Below are 19874 nucleotides of genomic sequence, written 5' to 3'. Positions count from 1 at the left end.
TGCAAAGGCCGCCTTAGGCCAAGAAGAGGCCCCTCTTCCGGATCACACGGTAGCCCAAACGGTTGACACACCACTTATCAGGATCACCATATCCGTCATCCAGCTAGCACCCCCAGAGTAGGCCATCAATATCATAAAGTACCTCGACCGGGACCTAGTCCCGAATGACCAGGAGGAAGCACGGAAGATTAGAAAGAAAGCGGCAAGTCTCACGTTGTTAGAAGGAGTCCTGTATAAGAGAGGTTTCTCCGATCCCCTCCTGAGATGCATCTCGCCCGAGAAATCCCAGTACATCCTGGCCAAAATACACGAAAGAGTCTACAGAAATCACTCTGGCGGAAGAGCACTAACCTCCCAGGTCACATGCGCAGGGTACTACTAGCCCCACTCCCTTCGGGATGGAAAGGACTTTGTGAAAAATTCCCCAAGTGCCAAGAAAATGCGCACATCTTCCAGTGCCCACCGCAAGAGCTGACATCCATCATGTCCCCTTCGCCCTTCGCACAATGGGGGCTTGACCACATCGGCCCGTTTCCTGAGGGCAAGGGAGAAGTGAAGTTTGTAATAGTAGCGGTCGACTACTTCACAAAGTGGGTGGAAGTAGAAGCACTGGCAACCGTCACGGCTCAGGCCATCATGAGGTTCCTCTGGAGGTCCATAGTCTATCAATTCGGCATTCCTCAAAGCCTCACATCAAACAATGGCAGGCAGTTCGACTGCTCGCACTACCAGGAGTGGTGTGCCTAGCTCAAAATCAAAGCAAAGTATGCATCTCCGGGGCACCCTCAAGCCAACAGACAGGCAGAGGCAACCAACTAGACCTTGCTGAACATCCTGAAGAAGAAGCTAGGAGACTAGAAGGGAAGATGGGCCGAAGAGCTCCCTGGTGTGTTATGGGCCTACCAAACATCGTCAAGACCCTCACGGGAGAAACACCCTTTGCGCTTGTCTATGAGACTGAAGTTGTGATCCCAACAGAGGTGGATATGCCAACGTACCAAGTTTAACACTTTAATCTGGACCACAAAGGCGAAGGATTAAAAGAAAACCTAGATCTCCTTGAAGAAAGAAGAGATGAGGTAGCAAGTCGGAAGGCGAGTAATAAAAAGAAAGTGGAACAGTACTTTAACAAGTGATTTCGACCTCAAGCATTCAAGGTAGGAGACTTGGTTCTGAAGCAGACGGGGGGTCACCACCCAAGAAGAAGAAAAGTTGGGTCCCTGATGGGTAGGGCCCTTTATGGTGACAACTAGCGGAATACCCGGCTCTTACCGATTGAAGGACCACGAAGGTCGCGAATTGCCCCATCCATGGAACGCCATGTACTTAAGAAAGTATTTTGTTTAATGACCACAGGTTCTTCCGACTATGTAAACAGCAACTTATGAATGAAAAAATATGATTTCATATGTATTTACCTTTATCTAAAAGCTCCGGTCACACAAGCCAAGTCTCTGGACTTGCCGCGATGCCTTAGCTAAGGGCCAGAGCCTCCAAATACCCCTTCAACAGCTAGTCGAACACAAGTCCCTTGACTTGTCGACCTTAGTGCTGCAAGCCAAGTCTCTGAACTTGCCATGATGCCTTGGCTAAAGGCCAAAGCTTATCGAGCTCTACCGCGTCAACAACTTGTCTGATACAAGTCCCTAGACTTGCCAACCTTCATGCTGCAAGCCAAGTCTCTGGACTTGCCGTGATGCCTTGGCTAAGGGCTAGAGCCTCCAGAGCTCTACCACTTCAATAGCCAATCAGACACAAGTCCTTTGACTTGACAACTTTTGTGCTACAAGCCAAGTCTCTGGACTTGCCATGATGCATTGATTAAGGGCCAGAGCCTCCCGAGCTCTACCCAGTCAACAGCCAGTCGGATACAACTCTCTTGACTTGCCGACCTTCGTGCTACAAGCCAAGTCTCTGGACTTGCCACGATGCATTGGCTAAGGGCCAGAGCCTCCCAAGCTCTGTCATCCTTCAATAGCTAGTTGCATACAAGTCCCTTGACTTGCTGACTTTCGTGTTACAAGTCAAGTCTCTAGACCTGTCACGATGCATTGGCTAAGGGTCAGTGCATCCCGAACTCTACTCTGTCAGCAACTAGTCAGACACAAGTACCTTGACTTGCTGACCATCGTGCTACAAGCCAAGTCTCTAGACTTGTTGTGATGCATTGGCTAAGGGCTAGAGCCTCGCAAGTTCTACCCCGTCAGTAGCTAGTCGGACACAAATCCCTTCACTTGCTGACCTTCGTGCTACAAGCAAAGTCTCTAGACTTGTCTTGATGCTGGCTAAGGGCCAAAGCCTCCCGAGCTCTGCACCGTCCACAGCTAGTCGGACACAAGTCCCTTGACTTGCCGACCTTCGTGCTACAAGCCAAGTCTCTGGACTTGCCACGATGCATTGGCTAAGGGCCAGAGCCTCCCTAGCTTAACTCTATTTCAACAGCCACTCGGACACAAGTCATTTGACTTGCCGACCTTTGTGCTACAAGCCAAGTCTCTAGACTTGCTGCGAAGTATGCTTAGGGCCAGAGCCTTTCAAGCTCTACCCCACCAACACCCAGTCGGACACAAGCTCCTTGACTTGCTGACCTTCGTGCTACAAGCCAAGTCTCTGGACTTGCCACGATGCATTGACTAAGGTCCAGAGCCTCCCGAGCTCTATCCCATCAGCAGCCAGTTGGACACAAGTCTCTTGACTTGCCGACCTTCGTGCTACAAGCCAAGTCTCTAGATTTGCCATGAAGTATGGTTAGGGCAAGAGCCTCTGATAAGTGTGATTTTTATATGATTTTTATTACTCTTTTATTTCTGAAAAGTATCATTTTTCCTTCAATATTATGGATTTTATTTTATTTCTATATATTTTTATTTATTCTCTTGGATTTGAAGGAATGAGAAGATTTAGTGCGAAATGAGAGCTTTTTGGTACAAAGGAGAAGGCGCGACCAGGAAGGGCAACCAGAACTCGCGACTAGAATTCACAACCAGGAAGGGCGCGAAGACTCGATGCCAATATATCCTACCTTATGGGCGAGAAGACCTGGCGACAAGGCTTTGAGCGGTTAGACTGGGCGACTAGTCTAACCGACCAACTTAAATGACCAACCTAAACAACATCGTGGGCAACAACTAGGAAATGCGAGAGGAGTATTTCATCCCAGTCGAGAGTCTTTCCACTCGGTAGGCATGGAGAGGGTCGTGTAGTCTTTGTGACCTCCACGCCCGTTCATTTGTGACCTCCACACCAGTTATATTCAGAGCACACAGTATCTACCCGATGGGACCCTCCTGAGCTCCGCAATTTAAGCTGCATATCACTGAATCTTCCATTTTAGATAATTTCAATATTCTTGGGATAATTTCCTTTTTATGTTAAGATCTATCTTTAGAAACTATTTTCCAGATTTTTAGGCTAGATTGTAGCTGCATTTATTTTGTTCTGGATTTAAGTTTTGACATCTATTTAATCCCGTATTATGGGATGAATAGAGAGTCTGGAGTCTTAGTCTGAGTTTTGGAGTCTAATATTATTTTGCGATTTTATTCTTTAATTTTCTTTCGAGGAGGCGGATTTGGAAGGCAGATAGGAGAGCCACATGCTTCATCAACCAACTCTAACAAAGAACACCAATTTTATTCTTGTTCTTTTCAATTTCATTATGAACTAATTTTCTTTTCTAGAACTTTGATGTAGCCTAGCATTGAACACACAATTTATATTTCAAGTTATTTATTTTCAATATTTTCATGATTGAGTGTTTATTCCTTGTTCTTTATGCGTGCAATTTTCTAGCTAACTATTGTTCAATCTATTGAATCGCTTATTTGTGATTAAAACTCTAGGATTAAGCATCATTAGTTGAGCAAAAGTAGAGATGCTTTACCGCGATTAGTGTGACTTTCAAGGAAAATTCAAAGAATTTAATTAGTCTCTAATTAGTTAAATTCACATAGAAATATGGGGTTATTAATTGGAGATATTTTTGGTATTATTCTAGAGAAAGTATTGAATAATTTAGGGATTTTTATCATCAACTTGGGATAATTGGAATTCTATAACAAGGAAGACTAAATTGTATGGATTTGCTGGGAGAAATCAAATGCTCTAGGTCTATTCTTATAAGTTCAAAAATCTTAATTTTAATACTATTTTCTCCAGTTTAATTTAGATAATCCATTCTTCAAATTTTGGTTTTCCAAATAGTAATTAATTTAGTCAATTTCAATACTCGATGGCATAATTATTCCCTATGGGTTCGATATCCATTTTATTCAAAACACTTTACTGCTTATTACGATTCTATATACTTGCAGATATATTTTATGCGAACAAGTTTTTGGTGTTGTTGCTGGGGAATAATTATTTGTTATTGATATTGATACTAGTTAGATTTTTACTACTTTGGATTTTATTTTATTTAAAAAAAATGGTTTAAATTAGATCTTAGTTTGGTTTTTCTTTTCAGGAATCAGAAATGCATGCCCTCATCTAAATCATTAGAGCATACACTCTTCGATCCTGAGATTGAAAGAACTTTATGTCGAATCAATAAAGAGAAGAAGAAAGAGGGTGCTGCCTCCAAATTTAACATGGCCGACCAGGAGTACAAGGCGTTAAGAGACTATACTATGTCCACAGTTAATAGGGCGACATCTAGTATAAGGAGGCCAGCTATACAAGCCAATAACTTCGAGATCAAGCCAGCCATCATTCAAATGATTCAACAAACCATCCTGTTTGGGGGGCTGCCACAAGAGGATCCTAATGTCCATATTTCAAATTTCCTATAAATTTATGATACTTTTAAACACAATGGAGTGACAGATGATGCGATTCAATTGAGACTTTTTCCTTTTTCACTTAGGGAAAAGGCCAAAACTTGGCTAAATTCTTTACCGCTCTGCATCATCACCGCCTGGGAGGAGTTGGCACGAAAAATTTTAGCAAAATATTTCCCTCCGGCCAAGACAGCGAAATTAAGGAATGATATCACTGCCTTCGCTCAATTTGAGAGTGAATCATTATATCAAGCATGGGAGAGATACAAAGACTTATTGCGCAAGTGTCCACATCACGACCTCCCCGCCTGGCTTCAAGTACAAACATTTTACAATGGTTTGGGACCCACAAATTGATCTATGGTTGATGCGGCCGCGAGAGGAGTATTAATGAGTAAGACCCAAGAAGCCGCCTATGGACTTCTGGAAAAATTGGCATCCAACAGTTATCAATGGTCTGCGGAGAGAGCAATGCCAAGAAAGGCAGCTAGAGTTTTTGAACTTGATTCTATTACCATACTGGCGGCGTAGATGGCAAATTTTTCACAATAACTAGGTAAGATGAACGTTAATACTATTCAAACTAATGTTGTTTGTGATCATTGCGCAGGAAATCATTCAAGTGTAGTTTTCCAAGTGGGGAATCATTTTGTCCAACCGAGTCAAGAATAATCCCATTACGTGTCTAATTTTCAACATCAAAATAATTCTTATTCAAACACATTCAACCCCGGATGGAGAAATCACCCTAACTTTTCACGGAGCAATATCTAAGGGCCGGTTAGACCACCTCAACAGTTTCCACAGGAAGAGAACAAGACAGCACTTGAGGATATGTTCATGTAGTACATGCAAAAGACTGATATGGTGATCCAAAACAACTCTGCTTCCATCTGCAATCTTGAGGACAACAAAGACTTTACCAAGCAACATTGTGACCAATCCGAATCAGCATGTCAAAGCCATAGCATTGCGAATTGGGCGGACATATCACCAACCACAAACAATAAGTACCGAGCGAGATGCAGAAGCTAAAAATGTGGAGTCCGAGAAGAAGGAAACCGAGTACGAGTTGAAAGAAACCGATCGAGATATGACCGATCAGCAAGCTGAGAAGACCAAAGAGAATAAAGGGGTTGCAAAACCCAAGAAATCCAGGGAGTTTACTTTTGAAACTTATTCTCCTTCAATTTATGATCCACCAATTCCTTTTCTGCAAAGATTAAAGAATTATAAGATTGATAATCAGTTCTCTATATTTCTGAGTATATTTAAGCAACTACATATTAATATTCCTTTCATTGAAGCTATAGAGCAGATGCTTAAATATGAAAAAAATTTTAAGGATATATTGTCAAACAAGCGGAAGTTGGAGGAGCATGAGACTGTGATGCTGACCGAGGAGAGCAGTGCAATTTTACAAAAGAAGCTGCCACCTAAGTTGAAAGATTTGGGGAGTTTCACGTTCCCTTACACTACAGGAAATTCCTATTTTGATAAAGCTTTATGTGACTTAGGGGCAAGTATTAAGCTAATACCTCTCTCTATTTTCGGGAAACTGGGTCTTGGAGAAGCAAAGCTGACCACCATCTCTCTACAGTTGGCAGACAGATCTATTAAATACCCGAGAGGACTCATTGAGGACATACTGGTGAAAGTTGATAAGTTCATCTTCTCTGCCGACTTCATTGTACTCGATATGGAGGAGGACGAGGAGATCCCTTTGATACTAGGCCGACCTTTCCTTGTGACGGGGAGAACTCTTTTTGAGGGTGGGCGAAGAGCAGGTCACTTTTGATGTATTTAAATCTATGAGATTCCCTTCTGAGGTACATTCCTATTTTCAAATAAGCGACCGAGACATGGTCAAGGCCGACGAGACTTATGGAGCTGAATTTTCAAAACTATCACTTGAGACATGTCTTACTCACTTTACATCCATTGAATCTGAAGATGAAGAGGTTAGGGAGTGTGATAAATATTTGGAAGCTACACCATTCTTTTATCCTTCAATAAAACCGAAAGTGGAAGAGTTACACTCATCTCAGCCAACGTCACAAAGTAAGGAACCACCCAAGCTTGAACACAAACCACTTCCATCAAATTTAAGGTACGCTTTCTTAGGCCAGGTCTCTACTTTTCTAGTTATTATTAACAGTTCCTTGAGTGATGTAGAGGAAGAGAAGTTGCTGAGTGTCTTGCAGGAACACAAAATGGTTTTGGGTTGGACCAACTCGGACATTAAAGAAATTAGTCCTTCAATTTGCATGCACAAGATTTTAATGTAGGATAATTTTAAACCGATCATCCAGCCCCAAAGGAGACTGAACTCATCAATGCAAGAAGTGGTGCACAAAGAAGTATTGAAGCTTTTAGATGCCGGGATCATTTATCCAATCTCAGATAGTGCATGGGTAATTCCAGTGCAAGTTGTCCCAAAGAAAATAGGGATAACCGTGATTAAGAATGAGAAAAATGAGCTCATACCGACGAGGACGGTCATGGGATGGCGAGTATGCATAGACTGACGAAGACTGAATGATGCAACTCAAAAAGACCATTTTTCCTTATCTTTTATTGATCAAATGCTAGAAAGACTTGCCAGCCACGCCTACTACTGTTTTCTAGATGAATATTCTGATTATAATCAAATAGTTTTTGCACACGAGGATCAAGAGAAGACCACTGTCACATGTCCTTATGGCACTTTTGCATATAGGCGCATGCCATTTCGTCTTTGCAATGCGCCAGCCACTTTCCAAAGATGCATGATGTTCATCTTCTCGGACATGGTGGAAAAATTTTTAGAAATCTTCATGAGTCAGACTTCTCAGGTTTTGGTCACTCTTTTGATAAATGCTTATCTAATTTAGCTTTGGTTTTGCAAAGATGCAATGAGACAAATCTTGTTTTAAATTAGGAAAAATGTCACTTCATGGTCAAGGAGGGAATAGTGCTAGGCCATCACATTTCCTTCAAGGGAATTGGGGTCGACCGAGCAAAGATAAAAGTTATTGACAAACTCCCACCACTGACCAATGTGAAAGGCGTGAGGAGCTTCTTGGGTCATGCCGAGTTCTATCGTCGGTTTATCAAGAATTTTTTCCAAATTACTAAACCTCTATTGTGGCGTCCCCAGCCCCCGCTTAGGATTGGACAGTGACTAAGGTGCCGGGACATGTAACACAAGGCTACACACCCCTCATACATGACAGATAATATGCTCTGCACCTAAGTACACTAGCAGGATGCAATAACATAGCAACGAAAAAATAGTAAAAGTCGGATAAACTAAGCTACGCGATAAACAATTGTAAAGCACATGACACCATACTAATATCATATCCCAAACATTGCCCAAAACGTAAACATGTATCATAAAGATATAACGTCCCAAATCATAGAGTATAGTTTAAAACTCCCAAAACACGGGACCTCCTCAAAACATAGTTCCACAAAAGTTTAGGTCTAAAACCATAAGTACTATTTCCTTTCTTCCTTTTTTTTTGCACAAAATGACTTAAGATCCCATACTTCTTCTTCAAGAAAATTCAGGCTTCACACGTTTTTCCAAAGCCTTATCTTTGTCCCGATTGTTACGCCACTTGAACTCCGCAATGAGTTCAAGTATACTAGTGATCTCCCGGTCAATGGCCTCAAGTCACTCCAGAATGGAGGGCTCAGGCCGATTCAAAACCATCTTAGGCACAATCCTCTCCGGAGGAGGAGGTGTCGTTCTCTTCCTCTTAGTCATGGTCGCTGTTTACTATACCTGTCACAACTTCTACCATTCCGGTTGGGGAATGGTAGTGGAAACTACCACAATGAGATTTCAATAAATCTTAGCAAGTAATCACACAACATACCACAGTTAACACAAGCATACAAAAGGTATATCATGAAATGTGTGCATGGACATGTACTTGACTTATGCCTTTGACAAGAACGTGACATATGCACTTGACCATTTTCAAGAGACTTGTAACGGAGACTTTAGCTTTTCATAAAACTTCTTAACTTTTTCTTAATCTCATGAACTTAATCAGAACTTGCCTTATCGGAACATATCACAAGATTTGCATCGAGTGATCCTTAGCACATAGACTCATATTCTTATTCAGAGGGTGGACACAACACGGTTCTCCTTAGCACCGTGTGTTCTTGGTAGTTACCGCACCATCAACGGTCCGTACACCGTGATGAATACGTCACAAACAGAGATTCATATTAACTCAACCTTACTTTCTCAGGTTACATGCCTTATGCACCCACTAGTGTTAGGCGCTTCCTCACTCATGTATCCTTTGAAAAGAATCCATTCAAGACTCGTCGACTGTACTTTGTGGACCCAAGGGTTACCACTCCATTCTTAAACACTCTAGAGTGAACAGAGGAGTTTCACTAGGACATTCCCCTAACATAGCACTTGGGGTCGTAATAAAAATTTTAAACTCTTTTCTTTGAAAACACTTTCTTTGAAAACACTTGTCCCCAAATGCATGTGACATGAGACTTATAACACACCTACTTACACTAGACATATGACATGCGAAATGCCGTGCATAAAATAACCAAGCGTAACATGTTCATTTCATAGCATGATAACATAAGCCATATGAAATATTAAAACACATACATGGAACCATGAGAACTTGCTTAGGCCGAAACTTATAGGCATAAAAACATGAAGATTCATCACTTAGACATGTTCTAAACTTCGAGCATATAATATAGAAATCAAGACATAGCAAGACAAAACATGAAATCATAGGTTTTTGACCAAGGTCCGAAACTTCCAAGACATATTCAAACCGAAACATCATGTTACATAAACCATCAACCTTAATGAAAACCAAACTTATCGAAGTATTTCATGGCATTTTTATCACAAATCCGAAGCATATAATTCCTTCCATAGATTTACTCAAGATCGTATTAGCATATTCAAACAAACAAACTAGAGATAGCAAACAAAGCAATCAAAACAATGAAAGGATTTACACAAATATATACAAGCATTAACCAAGAGTAAGTTAAGTGTATACCTACAAAAATCCGCGTAAAGAAATACTAGTAGGCTGTAAATCCGAACATATTATATTAGAAAGAGTAACTAAAAACCCTATCTCATGTTCTTGAGTGTGTGTGTGTGTGTGTGTGTGTGAATTTCTAGGGCATCACTTGATCTTAAACCCCTCGGCTTCTAGGATTTTTGGGTTAAAATCCCATCATTTCACTCATGAAGTAAAACAAAACTTAAGGTAAGCAAAGATACATGTGGTGGTCGAAAACATGGAGGATGAACTCCCTCTTACTAATCGGCTTCAAGGGTTTCTTAAAAACCCTAAGTTACTTTCTAAGCAAACGGTAGAAAGTGTGGGTGTTCTATCATTCTCAAAATCTAATGAGATTTGAATCACATTTTCAGGTTGAGAAAGTGACTTGTGTGTGCAAAACTTAAGAGAAAACCAATCCTTACCTTGTCTATCATTGGTGGCGCCGAAATCCCCTTTCTTGAAAGGATCCTCCTTGTTTGGTTGGAAAAAAAATACGAGAAAGTGAGGGAACCTTCAAGTGAACATGGGAGAATTGTGTGGAGAGTGAGAGCTCATGCAATTTCTGAAAAAATGGCAAGGGAAAAGGCCATTGGCGTGTACCCCTTCCTTTTTATAGAAGACCCTTCAGTTCCCTCCTTGGTTGCTTACAAAATCCTTGCATGGATGACAAGTGGCATAGGTTTCTTCTTCCCCTTTCTCTTTTGCCGAAAATGCCTCTTGGAATTCCCCACTTGGATTGCATTAGGAAGGGACATCTTGGGGGTGGCGTGTAGGGTTTGTCTTCCCTTGGCCGAAATTCTCTTCTTTCCCCTTTATGTACTTCTTTTCCTTAAGCAAGTAAATATTTCTTCAAGGGTAGCTTGGTAAAACATCGCATGCCTCTTCCTTTTCCCAACAAGTAACCTTTGGCATGGATGACAAATGGCATTGAGCGTGTGCCATAGCCCTAGCCGTCCACTCCTTCTTCTTTTCCAAAGTTGATGCTTCATCTTCCTAGTGCTCCTTCCCTAGGTGACGTTTCATGTGCCATTAAAATACACTAAGTGACAAGTGGCAAGTGAATGGGGTGCTTGGGAGTGTGCTAGCCGAAACCCTAAGGGCCTATTTGTCCTTGATACAAAAGTCTCTTCACAAATTCTACTAGAAACTCAGTGCATGCTTGACACTTGGAAAAAACAGACTAAATTCAAAATCATATGTGCCTCCCTTCAGTTTCCCATGCAAATCTTTTAGAAAATCTCCATTTCACTTCCCTAGGCTTCCATTCCCAAGAAATCTACCTTTCAACTCAAATTTTGGGCAAGACAATGGGCTAGGCGTGTGGCAAGATGGGCTAGCCAAAAATCCCTTAGTCTTCCTAGGTTCCTTTTGCCCCTTGATTCATCTAGAAGGTTTCTAGCAAGTTGACAAATGGCAATTCTTCTAGGGTAGGCATGCAAGCCATTCTTGGTGCTTTCCTACACTTCTCTCTCCCCCTTAACCCACTATCAAGACTAGATTCAAAATGTAACATTTTCATGACACATGGCACTAGTGACTTAGGATTTGGGTCATGGGCCTCAAGCCATTGGGCATGGGTTTCTAAATAGGGCCGAAAATTACAAGGTAATCTAAGGTCACTTTCCTCTTGGGCTCAAGTTACCAAATCAAAGACTCTAAGGCCTTCCAAAGTAACTAAGGCTCCTAAAATGTCATGGCAACCTAGAACGAATTCTAAAGGCCAAGGCTAGACAAACTCGGGTCATCACATCTATGCACTCTGTTGATCAAAGATACTTGATTTGAATTTTCTGATGAATGCTTGCATGCTTTTGAAACATTGAAAAATAAATTAATTTCAGCACCTATCATTGTATCACCGGATTGGAATTTACCTTTTGAATTAATGTGTGATGCTAGTGATTATATTATAAGGGCTCTTTTGGGGTAGAGAAAAGATAAAAATTTTCATGTTATTTATTATGCAAGTCAGACCTTAATAGAAGCTCAACTTAATTGTTAGCAGTTGCGTTTGCCTTTGACAAATTTTGTTCTTATTTGATAGGTTCAAAGGTGGTCATTTACACCGATCACTCAGCTCTTAAATACTTGATGTCAAAGAGAGATGCCAAACCAAGACTGTTAAGATGGATTTTGCTACTACAAGAGTTCAATTTGGAAATAAGAGATAAGAAAGGTACTGAGAATGTAGTGGCCGACCACTTATCCCTTCTTGAGCTTAAAAAGGTGGTTGGCTAGGAGAATTTTCCAATTAATAAGACCTTCCTGGACGAAAAATTAATGGCTATACAAGTTGTTCCGTGGTATGCCAACATGGTAAATTATTTGGTGTCCAAAATTCTACCAGCCGAGATGACATATTAATGAAACAAGAAGTTCTTCTCCAACTTGAAATACTATTTTTGGGAGGAACATTTTCCATACCGGCACTGTGCGGACCAGATAATCAGAAGATGTGTGTCCGAGGAAGAGATGGAGAGCATACTCAGACACTGCCACTCTTTGGAAGCGGGCGGCCACTTTGGTGGAGCAAAAACAGCAGCAAATGTTTTACAATGTGACTTTTATTGGCAACATTTCTAGGAAACATGATATGCCTTTAAACAATATTTTAGTGATTGAATTATTTGACGTTTGGGGTATAGATTTCATGGGTCATTTTCCATCCTCATATTCTAATAAATTTATTTTGGTGGCATAGATAATGTCTCCAAATGGGTGGAAGCGGTCGCCTTACAACCAATGATGCGAGGATCATAGTGAATTTCTTGCGGAAGAACATCTTTTTCTGATTTGGGACTTCGAGGGCCAGAATCAGTGATGGCGGGAAGCATTTTTGCAATCGACAATTTGAAGCGCTATTGACTAAGTATGGAGTTACCCATCACGTGGCGACACCATATCATCCTCAAACGAGCGGTCAGGTCGAGGTGTCTAATCGGGAGCTAAAGCGCATATTGGAGAAGACCGGGAGCGCCTCTCGAATAGACTGGGTAAGAAGGTTAGATGATGCACTGTGGGCTTATCGGACAGCATTCAAAACACCAATCGGGATGTTGCATTATCGGCTCGTTTATGGAAAAGCCTGCCATCTACTCGTGGAGCTAGAACACAGAGCCTATTGGGAGATGAGGACACTGAACTTTGATTTACAAGCGGCTGGTGAGAAGAGAATACTGCAGATCAAGATGGATAAGTTCCACAATTATGCGTATGAGAATGCTCGGATTTAATAAGATAAAACTAAGAGATGGCACGATAAGCATATTCTAAGAAGCGAATTCGAAGTTGGGCAGAAAGTTCTATTATTTAACTCAAGACTTCGACTTTTCCCAGGAAAGTTGCGCTTTCGGTGGTCGGAACCGTTTGTGGTGACCTATGTTTTTTCCTATGGGGCGGTTGAAATTCATCACGAGACAAAAGGCACATTTAAAGTAAATGGACAGAGATTAAAACCCTATATGGATGGAGATTTTAACTCAGAAAAGTGTTCCATCGATCTTGCCAGTAATAAATGATGAGAGGACAATGTTAGTTGTAAACTTTAAATAAAGCGCTTCTGGGAGGCAACCCAAGTTTTCATTTTATTTGATTTCTTTTGTTTAATATTATTCCTTTGCCTTCATCTTGCAGGAACAAAGAGGCTGGGAGATCTCCAAGAAGTACACGGTTGCACCTTCAAGGAAAATATTCAATTGACAGAACTAGACAAAATCAGGGAAGCATCTCTTACATTCTCTTATTCTTTGCTTTCGTTTTTATTCCTTTTTCCCATTGAGGACAATGTGATATTTAAGTTTTGGAGGAAAGGATATTATTTTCTAAAAAAATAAAATAATAATAATAATAATAATAATAATAATGATGATGATGATGATGATAAAAATATTATGATTTGATGAATAAAAAGCCTATGATAAGAATATGATTGAAATTTTCCCATTGCTTAAGTCTAGTTGTTAATTCTTTATTTAATCTTACTTAATTTGATATTTTCTAATGTTTCTTATGATCATTAATTGTTTTGAGTGCCTAGAGAAATTTTATGTGAATTTTGTGAATTTTTATGGTCTCAACTTACTCTAGAACTTGTTTGATTACACTCAAGGCGAAATCCTAGATAGAATATTACTGGGGAAATGATTAAGGCATTTTTGGACCGATTGAGCTTTTCAAGCTTACCTATTTATTATCTTTATCCCTAGCCACCCCTTTGAACTTTATTGAATTATATTTTGGTTTTATACTCTTCTTTCTTGTAAACCTCATATTTCCTTCCTTATTTGAGTTTAAACACTTATTTCCTTACCTTTCAAGGGAACTAAGTTTACACAGTCACAGGCTCACAAGAGCATGAAAGGCAAGAGAAGTAGAAGGTCTCCAAGTAAAGTTAATTATAGCAATATTATCAAAATCGTAAGTTTGGGGATATGAAAAGTCAACTCATCTCCTGTATGGCCAACAAGAAAAGGCTAACGAGAGTCATCCACAAAGACAATCGAAAATGTATAGAATATTTCCATGAGAAAGAAAAGAAAAGAAAATGTCTGACCACCGAATAGAGGGGTAGAGAGAGATACTTGAAAGTGAAATAACGAGAGGTAGGTTGAGAGATTTATAATGATTGAGAAGAGATGTTAGAAGTGAGAATGCTCTATTTGTTTGTTGGTGTTCAAACTTAAGTTCTCTTACTTTGTTTGAATCCTACCTTTTCTTTGTAGCCCTCACCCTAGCCTTACATTACAAGATTAATAAAGACCTATTGATCCCTGGTGATAATTTATGTTCTACATTAGTAGAGGGTGATTTGAAAAGCAACCCTATGGAGTGTTTAGAGATCCATTATTTTTTACCTGTTTGCATAAAACTATCCTGGGAGCTAATGATGTAGTGAGAGTGATAGGTATGCATGAATGTGGAAATGGATTATGCAGTGGGATTGAGTTTTGAATTAACTTTTGGACTTGATTGATCTTGAATGATTCCTTTGAATTATAGATTTTAGACAATCTTTGAGGCAATAAATTTTATGAATCAAAACAATACTTGTTTTAATTGCCTTTCCTTTCTTCTTTGCTCTAGGGCAGCAAAGCTTAAGTTTGGGGTATTTGATAAGTGTGATTTTTATTACAAAAAACACCAGTTTTATTCTTATTCTTTTCAATTTCATTATGAACTAATTTTATTTTCTAGAACTTTGACGTAGCCTAGCATTGAACACACAATTTATATTCTAAATTATTTTATTTTCAATATTTCAATGATTGAGTGTTTATTCATTGTTCTTAATGTGTGCAATTTTCTAGCTAACTATTGTTCAATCTATTGAATTGCAATGAGACCGAGAGGTGATTTGTGATTAAAGCTTTAGGATTAAGCACCATTAGTTGAACGAAAGTAGATATGCTTTACCGTGATTAGTGTGATTTTCAAGAAAAATTCAAAGAACTTAATGAGTCTCCAATTAATTAAATTCACATAGAGATATGGGGTTATCAATTGAAGATATTTTTGGTATTATTCGAGAGAAAATATTGAATAGTTAAGGGATTTTTATCATCAACTTAGGATAATTGGAATTCTATAACAAGGAAGACTAAATTGTGTGGGATTTGTTAGGTGAAATCAAATGCTCTAGATCTATTCTTATTATCTTAAAAATCTTAATTTTAATGTTATTTTCTCCAGTTTAATTTAGATAATCCATTCTTCAAATTTTGGTTTTCCAAATAGTAATTAATTTAATCAATTCCAATACTCGATGGCATAATTATTCTTTGTGGGTTTGACATCCGTTTTATTCAAAATATTTTACTACTTATTACGATTCTGTGCACTTGGAAATATATTTTATGCCAACAAGTTTTATGCCAACAATTATTCCCTGTGGGGTAGAGCCTCCCGAGCTCTATCCCACCAACACTCAGTCGAACACCAACACTCAGTCGAACACAAGTCCATTGACTTTCTGACCTTCATGCTCTAAGCCAAGTCTCTGGACTTGCCGCGATGCATTGGCTAAGGGCCAGAGCCTTTCGAACTCTGCACCATCCACAACCAGTCGGATACAAGTCCCTTCACTTGCTGACCTTCATTATCTTCCTCCTTTTCGACAAGGAATGTTGGCATAACAGATGCCAACGTAATGGACGTCGAGGCGAGCGTCAAACGCTTCACCTCGAGAAAAGAAGTGGATCCCCAAGTAGATGGAACAGAGGCCTCTGGGCACTCGGGCACACGCGTAGGGATCCCCTGACCTCCCTCTTGGAGGACCCCCGAGTTGAAGGAGCCGGGACCACGGGGAGCTCGGGATGCACGGGCTGAGATCTACTGGCCTTGCTCCTCGCAGCCTTGTAGGGAGAGGGGGGCCTAGTCCCTCTAGCTCCGCTCCGTGGCAAGCTCTCTCTGCTCCGAGACCCCTTGCGCCACCTCGAGGAGCCCTACCTACCTCGCCTCGAAGAGCCCTACCGTCTTTATCACGCGCCACCTTCGGCTGTTTTCCCTTGCTACCGATCGAAAGAGAGCTTAAGGGACGCTTCTGACTCAAGGCGACGAGGGGTCTCTCTAGAAGTCCCGCTCGACGACGTACAAGCAGTCGGGAGCGGTCAAATAAGTCCTGATATTGACGTCGGGCAGCACAACGCCAGTCTCCGTGTCATAAGGATGGGCCAATACCCAGGATAGCACTGTCACTAACCTAGCCTCCTCCCTCTGGGATAGGTCGACAATTAGGCTCTTGGGCTGGGGAGTATTCCCAAACAGCCTGAACGAAAAACTCCTTGTGGTCCTTCTCTCCCTCGAGATACTCTCATCACGTGCGAGTGGTGCGACTCAAGGTTGGCGATGTGTCTCTTGGGCGAACGTGTTTGAAAGCTGCACAAGCTCCCATTGAGGCACAGCACGTGATATACCGCTAGAAACTCCCGAGCTCTCAAGTCAGGATACTCCTCCTAGCCAGCGCTGAGCACCCTTTGGTAAATGATACAATTGGTCACAAGGAGCCGCCAGGCGTTCGGGTGAAGCTGCGCAGGGGCTAATCCCAAGAAATTGAGAACGTCGCAAATGGGACGACAAAAGCTGGCTGGTGAAGCTGGCGGGCCGGGTACAGTACCGCCCGGCCTGCCACGCGGCGCCCAGGGACCTCCAAGACCACCAATGAAGGAATATTGTACTTCGTCCTAAACGCCCGTAGGTCGTCAACGGAAACCGACAACTCCCAGCTCTTTTCGGCAAAGTACAAGGGCTTGGAACTAGAGGAACACTTCGGGGCCATTAAAGCAGTAGAGAAAGACATGTAGAGAACGAAGAAGAAGATGAAGGACACGACAGAAGGATTGAGAATTGAGAACAAGATGAAGGAAATGGTGAAGGAACTGAGAACTGAGAATGAGGAAGGCAAATGGTAAAAACGTGAGTAGGGGGAAGCCTTATATAGACCTGCACGAATCGAGGCATCATTTGACGTTAAGGGTAGGTGGCCCCGGGAAGCCGAAACGTCAAAGGGTTGCGTAGACGTGGGAGGTCGCGTCCGGCATGTATAGAGCACGGGCCAATGAACGGCCTGGGACTTGGGCAGATGCGCCCCACTCGATCCAACTGTCGAGAGACGTGGGGACCATGAAAATCAAGTTGTTATGTTCAGTTATTGTTTTATATCAATACTCAAAAAATAACTTGAAAAAATAATAGAAAAATAAGAAAGAAATTCTATTTTTTTCAAATTCTTTGTGAATAATAATAATAATAATAATTGGTACCGTATAGATTTCCTTGAATTGTTGTTGTCGAAATATCGATCCCACAGACGGCGTCATTGTTACTGTCGTGTTTCGCAGCACGAGCACTTATGCGATAACTAAGCTCACACCACCTACAACTAAGAAGAAGAAAGGGCTCCAGTGACATCTGAGGTCACTCCGATACCAAAGACAGTGAACTATCGTTTAGTGACAAGAATAACTCTGAAGAATAGTAAGAACAATCAAAATTAAGAGAGAGCCCTCCCATAGAAAGGATGACCGTTATTTATACCTGACTTGGGTTCCGCTGCCGAGGTAGATCGTGGCGTGTTAGGTGTCAGACCTGCTACCACTCATTTCCTGCTGCCACAGTGTGTCAGCCTGCGACTTAGGCGGCAGAGCGAGATCGTGGCTTGTCAGCCGTGCTAGGTCAGTCCTATTGCCACTTTTCTACCAAGGTTGGGTGTCAGGTCATGGGCAAGCCATCCTTCTTCTGTGGGGCGCACCGTTGCGTGCCAGGTCTCCTGACACATGCATTGAATGCGGCGTGCCTTGAGTCTAACGAGTCCATGACCGAGCACATTTAGCCATCCGCGTGTAGTTGGGTGTCCTGTTCGACGCTCTGCGGTAGGGCTCGGTAGGCTGCCGAATCCCGAGACGATCTCAATTGTATATCCGAGCACGGTGCTAAAAGGCCTTCCAGGGTAGGTTTGCGATCACGGGCTCGGCACATGGTCTTCTGGCTCGGAATCTTAGCCCACGAAAGGGTTTCGTCTTTGGGCCTGGAGTTCCATAACTTGACCTCTTTGAGCCTGGGCCATTCTAGGATGGGCCCCTCCCTCCCACCCAACAACAAATAAGACTAAACATTTATAATATTTAAAAATAGAATTTATTCATGTTATACGGGTTGATGCGGGTTTCGCGGGTTGACCCGCAATTGACCCGTTTATTAATTGTGTCTTATTGGATACGCCTGTTTTTACCTAATCCTATTTATATCAAACAAAAATCCGCTTATCTCATGTAGTGTTTGTATCGGATTAACAGATCATATTATATATTGACACCCCTACAACATGGGTGGCCGCCATCATGATCAAGTGCTGGCCTAGGTGCTACCACCAATTATGCCACACTAGAGTGATTCTGGAGTAGTTGGGGTGGCCAACCCTTAGGTTTTGCTAAGGTTGGCCGCGTCTATCATCCCTGATATGCCTGGACAGGTCGTGCAGCCATCCTTGCTCTTTTTTTTTCCAATTTTCAATTTTCAATTTTTCTATTTTTGATATAATTTTGTTATTTTATTTAACTTATGAATAGTTAGCTAGCTTAAGTTTAGTTTTTCAATGAAAGCATTATGTCTATATCGAGACTTTTCAATGAAAAGTGCAATTTTACTCTTCATCATCTTATCATTCTCAGTAAGGTTTTTCTATCTAGTCGGGTACACCACACACTATATATGTTTTATTTTATTTTTATTTTTATTAACCTAACTGAGTTCTTCTACTTATTATTTTTGTACTACGTATTTGTTAAGAGAAAAAAAGAAAAGGATAAAGAAATTAAAATAAGTGTGTAATGTCGAAGTGATAGGTAAAATTTTTCTTCTTAATATATCATACGGTTGAGTAAACCTATAAAGCTATGTAAGATGTTACAAATTAATTGATGTAACTAAGGACAATAAATCCCAAAGATTAAGAACAAAATTTCTTGGGTGAAAATACTTCATCCTCAAAGAAGTTATCTAATTTTTCTTATATTTGAGATTATCTTATTATTATCTCCCTCAAAAACTTAAGAAAAATGATATTTTCAATTTTAGAATACACAAGTATCACGTACTTCTTTTATAAAAAGTAAATAAATATGAAACTCACATAAAAAAAATATATATATATTAATGATGGGCCTTATATTTTTTCAAAATAAATGTAAAATACTTGTAAAATACATAAATGTATCTAACATTATATATAACTTTTAACTCACTTTATATATTATTGTCCTATAAACAGGTGTAAAAAATAAATAGATATCCTGAATATAAAATATTAAATTAAACTAGCTAACACGCAATTTTCGCCAGCCTCTGGCAAATATGTACCCATTGGCGACCTCGACTGCTTGACATTTTAAGTGTTGATCGCTCCGCTTTCTGAAAGAGACGCTTAATTGCAGGGTTTAACGCATTAATCAAATCAATATTAGGCTCTTTTTTCTAATTTGAGTTGATTATATATATAGTCATTTTTATATATTCTTTACATATTCTATTAATGTGATTGATCAAA

The 19874-nt window shown here is 40.6% G+C and overlaps 1 protein-coding gene and 1 non-coding gene across 2 annotated transcripts; one reads left to right on the top strand and one right to left on the bottom strand.

Moving 5' to 3' along the window:
* The first annotated feature begins 363 nt into the window (after positions 1-363).
* LOC121267179 lies at positions 364-747 on the top strand. The gene has a single exon (XM_041171040.1). The coding sequence runs from the start codon at positions 364-366 to the stop codon at positions 745-747; it is 384 nt and encodes a 127-aa protein (XP_041026974.1).
* A 4226-nt stretch (positions 748-4973) lies between these two features.
* Positions 4974-5080, bottom strand: LOC121268710. The gene has a single exon (XR_005941223.1). It is a non-coding gene; the product is annotated as a small nucleolar RNA R71 (small nucleolar RNA).
* Positions 5081-19874: the final 14794 nt, after the last annotated feature.

Source organism: Juglans microcarpa x Juglans regia, chromosome 5S (assembly GCF_004785595.1).
Source record: "Juglans microcarpa x Juglans regia isolate MS1-56 chromosome 5S, Jm3101_v1.0, whole genome shotgun sequence".
Lineage (NCBI taxonomy): Eukaryota > Viridiplantae > Streptophyta > Magnoliopsida > Fagales > Juglandaceae > Juglans > Juglans microcarpa x Juglans regia.
This window is presented reverse-complemented; position numbering and strand designations above follow the sequence as displayed.